At 28.2% G+C, this 7031-nt stretch overlaps 1 protein-coding gene across 1 annotated transcript in view; it reads right to left on the bottom strand.

The window, feature by feature from the left end:
- The window catches only part of Rbm34 (RNA binding motif protein 34), a 6899-nt gene extending 871 nt beyond the window's left edge, over nt 1-6028 (bottom strand). The window contains exons 1-6 of the mRNA NM_001163100.1: nt 5851-6028; nt 5636-5718; nt 2510-2924; nt 2051-2430; nt 922-1040; nt 444-647 (exon numbers count right to left, since the gene is read on the bottom strand). Coding sequence (NP_001156572.1) covers nt 444-647; nt 922-1040; nt 2051-2430; nt 2510-2924; nt 5636-5711 — 1194 coding nt within the window. The 5' untranslated portion in view covers nt 5712-5718; nt 5851-6028. The remainder of the gene's footprint in view (nt 1-443; nt 648-921; nt 1041-2050; nt 2431-2509; nt 2925-5635; nt 5719-5850) is intronic.
- Nucleotides 6029-7031: the final 1003 nt, after the last annotated feature.

Raw genomic sequence — 7031 nt, 5'->3', positions numbered from 1 at the left:
CTATATGTTCAGAAATTTTGGAGTCACTACTACAAACACAGAGAGATAAAAGTTGTCCCGCGCAAAACAGTTTTTGGTATGTTGTACATATGTAAGACGGAGACAACACATGCGAGTGTAGCGTTCTCTTAATTTGATAAATCATGCTGAGCTGGTAAGTGATTCTTACCATATGATTTGAATTTTATAAATCTGCACCCCAGAGGTAAATGACACCATTTCACAAAATAGTAATATTACAGGAGATAGGTCCCAATGGTGTTTTTTACCTCTAATAGTTGTATTTTCCATAATCTTATTTCTGTTACTAATGATAACTGGACATAGTAGACCTTTACATAGAGCAAAAAATGCAGAACAAGGACTTGGAGCTAACTCAATTTCGTAAAAATTAACATGTTGTCCATTACCTCCGGGGTACAGAATGAGAAATAAATTATTACCTTTTTATGCATTTTCGGTTTCATTATTTCTCCTTGGAAGTTTTGACCACTTTTACCCATAGGTTTGGTTCTTTTAAATGGTAAAGATCTTTTGTTGAACACCTTATTTATATTTTTATTGTTTTCAATTCTTTTAACACGAATTTCTCTATTTTGAACCTTTTTCCCTTTTATTTGCATAGCTAATTCAACTGATTCTTTAGTCTGTAATGAAAAACACATTAATTAAATATTACAAATCAATTTGAATAAAATTAAAATATTTAATTATAAGTTTATTGAATTCAGTGTAAAAAGTTGTTGATTTTTAATTAAATGAATTTTTTATTAGTGCAGTACAAGTCAGATAAATTGGCACAGCAGAGCAAATAAGTAAGCCAGGCGTTCTCCGTATTTGGTTAATGTTACAAAATATTTCAACAATACTCAATGACAATTCATATTTTAGTTCTAAAAACATATATAAAAAAATACTCACTTCAAAATCTACATATCCAAAGCCTTTGCTCACGCCTGTTGCATTATCACGCACAATACGCACAGCTGATATTGTTCCACAATCTTTAAAATAGTCCCATATTTCATCTTCCTGAATACCTTTATAAAAGTAAATATTTCTATAAATAAAAATACATACTATACAGAGCAATTATTATATTTTCAGTACATTTATATTTTTTTAAATGCTTCTCAGATTGTTTAAATATATATATATTGATATACAGATTCATTTTTATCTATAACATGGGAGGCCAAACCACATCCCGCATATAACTATGTTATAATTAGAGTGAGCATTTTTATGCAATTCCATATTTTTCATTTTCACAATTTTGGGATTTTCGTCAGTAATATTTAAGAATCGTAATAATTTGAAGTCAATGGAATTTTTTTTTTTAATAATACTTTGCATATTTATGAATATTTTGACAAAATTCAACATATATTGCAAATTAAAGCAAAATTAATAAAATATATATGTAAAATAATTCCTCAAGCAGAAAATGTAATGGATACATTTTATGGCCACTAAGAGATTATTTATTTTAATAATATTAAATTATAAAATTAAAAATTATTTTTTGTTGAATAAGTAAATAGTAAGATACCTATAGTTATAATTAAAAGTTGTTAAATTTGTTCTAGATTACTTTATGTCATAGAATTATCAAATAGTAAAAATAACTATTGATTAAAAATAGTTTGAATTTTTTCATCATATGATTATTACACAATTTATTTTATTTTCTTATATATTTTTACGATTTTGACTGCATATTATATGGCATATTTTGACACTTTAGTGCATAAAAATCCAAGCTTTAATCATAAATTATATAATAGGTATTATTCCTTGAATTTTTTTTTCTTGCTCTTCATTTTATTTTTTATTATAATGTGCAGACCCTAACTTTTATCCCTGATCTATAATTATTGATTCTATCTATTCTAAAAATACTGATGAAACCAAACAACCAACCCAGTTTAGAAATCAAAATAATATACCTCAAAATCTGTAAGTACAGGTGTTAAGATAACATATTTATTAATAGAAATGTACTTCATATAAGTTAATAAATTGAAAATGTTAACTAATTAACACTCACTATAGGGAAGATTTCCAATAAATATTCCTTTTTTCATATTCTGCTTATGATTTGAATTTAAAGCCATATCTACTCTTATTGTATGTCCTTCAAACTGTGTGGCATTTAAAACCAATGCTTTTTGTGCCTCTTCGATGGTTTTAAAGCGTACATACACATTAGCAGTATCTCTTTGTGGATGAAAATCTCCTTTCATTATAGATACACGTTTAGGCACTTCAAGATTTTTGACAGCTACACTTCTTAATCTAGTAGTTTCTACTTCTCCAAATTGTTTGAATAATTTTTTTACTGCTGACATTTTAACACTAACTGGAACATTGCCAACAAACACAGTTCTTGATTCTTTTTCAGCATAATCCTCAGAAGATTTTATATCCCTATAAACAGATTTATCATAAATATAAATTGTTATACCTACGTATTATATATATTTTTTAGTTATAACAAACTACTCACGGTTTGTCAGTCTTAGATGATTTTTTTTCAATTTTTCTAGTTTTATCATTAGGTACTGTTGAATTATCTTTTGGTTTTTTGTTTTTCTTCTTTTTAATTTTTTTTTCAAAAGTTTCAGATGTTTGACACCCTTTTGTAGGACCTGAATTTGAGTCCTCGTTAATTTGATTTGTTTTATTGTTTACTGACACTAATGATTCTTGACCATTAGTTTTTTTAATTTTTTCTGGTTTTATATCAAAAGCCTCAATTTCTTGAGAATTCAAATCATTTTTAATTTTTTTTATTGATTCTTCATTAGAATTTTTCTTTGATTTTCTCTTCTTTGATTTTTCTACATTTTCATTTTTAGACAAATCACTTAAATTTGTTTCTGATTGGAGTTGACCTTCGATATTCTTTTTCTTCTTTTTATCTAAAGTATAAAACATTTTGTAAATAAATTAAAGTTATTATGTAATCATTGGTAAATTTAAGGGTAAAAGAGCTGTATTGGCATTAAGAGGATGTCACACATGTGTTGTCTCAGTCTTACAAATGTATAACATAGCAAAAACTGTTTTACGCGGAACAACTATTCTCGCACCATATTTGTTTTAGAACTACCAAATTTTCACAACATGTAAAGAAGAACTTTATCTGTGCAACAGTGTGTTTTTTTTTTTAATAGCACTATTCAATAATTTTTTATAAGCAAATGAAAAAACAAAAAAAACCAAATGTTTAGAAACAAGTAACTTTTATTGTATTTATGTTTTCTAAAATATGAGCACGCTGTTGCATTTTCTACCCTATATGTTCAAAAATTTTGAAGCTACTACTAAAAATACAGAAAGATAAAAATTGTTCCGCGCTAAACAATTTTTGCTAGGTTGTACATTTGTAAGACGGAGACAACACATGCGAGTGTGACATCCTCTTAAGAGGATACCACACATACCAGTATTATTTCCGTCTTACAAACATAAAACATAGGTAGGACATTAACAATAATCCATTTTACTATGTTAATTATTATAAAATTTAAAGGTAAGATTATTATCTAGGACATCTCAAAGAATTATATTGATATTACTATTTTTAAGTAAATTGTGATCATTTTAAAATGTACAAAAAATATATATACTCTTTTTCATGAGAGAACGGGACCGTCTTCCGACCGAAACTGGTTGCCGCCGCGCACCCCCTACCAACTATCCGTTGTAAGCGTGATCACGTGATTGTCCACACACCAATCGAATCATTTTACATGCGCGAAATGGTACCTTTCTCTCGTGAAAAAGAGTATAGTTTAAAAAGGGTTTTAACGTGCTTCTTAATAAAAAATATCAATAAAAGCCTCCGGGCTTATATAATAAGAATAATCCTAACTTTAAATTTTATAAATGTCAATTCACTTTGATTTTAGAAATTACAGAGTAAAATGTATTATATTGAACGTAAAATTGGTTATGTTGTACGTTTTTAAAGTGGAGACAACTCATGTGGTGTCTTCTTGGGTTTTCTGATTTAAAATGTTTACCCATTGATTAATTTCAGCTATTACTAATCAATCTAACTTATCTAACTTGATACTCTTATATATAACACAAAATACTATGCTGCAATATAGATAAGTTATAGTGCTCAAACTTAACAAGATTTTATGGTTGTATTCTGATGATAAAGATACGGATTTTAATGTAATAAAAAAGTCAAAATATTTTATATTATTTATTGTTATTGTTTTTTTTAAATTATGTATTAAAAAACATGAAATATACAGTAGAAAAATAGATAAATGAATGAGAACAAATAGACACTAGAGCAGTACCTAGTTCATATATCTAACAGACCATCAATAATTGTTTACCTATTTTATCATATTTATTACAATATTTTCGAGAATATTTTCTTTTACAATTTATGACACAATAAAATATAAATATAATTATTTATATTTACATAATGATTTTTGCCAATATAAATAAGCATACGTCAAAAATACAAATATTTAACAAAATGCATTTACTTCAAAATATGCAAAAATATATTGTATTAATGATTACATTTTATTTTACTTAGTGTTATGAAAACTGAAAAATGCTAATTTTTAATCAGAATAAAGTAATCTGCATTTAGTAAAATTATGTAAATAAATACAAATCCGCCCCTTACTGATGAAATTTATGTCAATAGCTGACAACTAATTATATAGTAAAAATAAATAATGATTTTTGCAATGTATTAGAATTAGAATTTAAAGTAGGTAATATAATTCAGAAATGTTTAATGTGACCATACATCTCACTTTCGAGCTTTGTGTCCCGCGGTTCCCAAAGAAAGGTTTCCGCTTTAAAAAAAGGTCAATTTTATTCCACTAAAAAGAGCACGAATTTGTTCATCACAACCAAAAACATTATGTTGGTATACAAATGGTATACTGTACACCAGGGGACTGACCGATTTCTAAGTTAATCCCCCATGTTAATTTTTTTAATTATTGTTATACATTTGTCATTTAGTATATACAGTTATTAAATACTGATTTCAGATTAACCTGTAAGTGTTAAATGGCATTTTCTCACACGAAAGATATTAAAGTTGAATAGGTACTGTGCTACACTTTCTGATGATCATTTAGAGCAACGTCTTAGTTTAGCAGACTATTACTGAGATTATAATTAACAGCCCACGATATGCAACAACACGTTTCTACATCAACATTACAATGGTAATATATCTTAAAGTTATATAGAAATTTAATGTGAAACACGCATTTTAGGTAACTTTACACTTTTATTTTATTAACTATATAAGTATGTCTATTACCTATTAATAAAATATTTTATTTGCATAAGTCGATCCTAAAAAGAAAAATATACCCTCAGTAAATCTTAATCAAAAAAACTTTGGCCACCAAACACTGATGTAGACTGATATACATATTATACATTTCATATAAAAATGTTGCGTTTTTTTTTTCTTTCTGGTGTTGTCATTTTACGCAAAACTTATTAAGGCTTTCCTATCAAAATGTACAGTCTCGCTTTGAGTAAAAAAAATAATGGTCACGTTAGGTATGTGTTTGGCTATATTATCAACAATTAATACTGTTATTACTTTAAATAATATACAAATAGGTACCTTTTTTTGTTTTCTTTTTATTTCCAGAAGATGCAATCAATTCGCACAATGCTCCAACTTTATACTCACTATCCATGATATATCTGTAAAATTAAAGGCCGTATTTGATTAGGAACCATAGATACAGCGAAAAAATTGTTTCGTTTGTGGGCAATTTATAGTGAATGAACATTAAAAAAAAAAAAAAACATCTAAAAATCCTGAAGAGTACTTACGATTAATACACGATCGTGCATAAAATAAAATAATTTCAAATGATAGACGTATTGTTGTTTGATTGAATTATTGTTCAAAATAATATACTTTTCAGTATGGACAATTTGAAACTACAGCCTACAAAGTACAAAATGACAGAATAAAGATTCATTTAAATATTTTATTATCAATTTGTATTTTCACGTGTTTGTAGCATTATTTTAAATGAAAATTGTTATCACAATTATTATTGTTGTTACTTGTTAGCGTTATCACTACGAACCACGATTATTATCTAAGGTAATGATATTATACCACAGATTTCTATAATATAATCACGGACCGAATACCGATACAGAAGTAGTTTAGTATATTAGTCACGGCGTATTCCGCCGCGTATTTCGTCGAATTAAAAACGCATTTTTCCGCGGCGGCAAAAAACGCCGATCTGCTTGCGTTTTCCGCTCGTCGTGCATAGCTGCTCCGATTTAAACCAATGCGTTTTTAATTCGACGGAAAGCGCTGCGGAATACGCCGTGTACAGCCCCGGCCTTATACTCACGATGTACAAGCCTGGTATAAGAGGGGTCCAGCGGGCCTCGATAGTTAGAATTTATTTAGGGGCCTCAGATTTGTCCATTACTTTTTTCGTTATAGGCTATAACACTGCATAAATCACCTAAAAAAAAAAAAATCGATGATTATTTAGCGAGGAAAAGAGCTTGTAAATTATAATTTATAAATAAAGTGACACATTATTCATTATTTATTGCTATGTACCTAATACCTATGTATATTTATTATAACAGGTACCTACCCATAGATACCTACCCATATAATATATTCATTATTTTTTTTTTCGTACAGGGGCCTCATTTAAAAATTTTACCCCTGCAGGGTCTCAAAGTGTTTTAATCCGGGCTTGACGATGTAGAGAAGATTTTAATATCTAGTATCTTCTCTACATCGTGATTAATATAATTATTATCTAAGGTAGTGATGTCCCAAGAAAAAAAAAAGGTCTTCTCTATAATATCGTTAGCTACTAGCTAGTGGGCCATAGCGGCTTACGAGTCGTATTATACATTTATACCACAGATTTATATTGTCGCGTATCGGTTGAAATGTTATCGACTATCGAGTAATAATCGGAATGATAATATTGTTATCGGCTAGTGAGGCCGACGGGTTTGCCCTCGAT

This window comes from Acyrthosiphon pisum, chromosome X (assembly GCF_005508785.2).
Source record: "Acyrthosiphon pisum isolate AL4f chromosome X, pea_aphid_22Mar2018_4r6ur, whole genome shotgun sequence".
Lineage (NCBI taxonomy): Eukaryota > Metazoa > Arthropoda > Insecta > Hemiptera > Aphididae > Acyrthosiphon > Acyrthosiphon pisum.
Note: the sequence above shows the minus strand (reverse complement) of the source record. Positions and strands in the feature narration are given on the sequence as shown.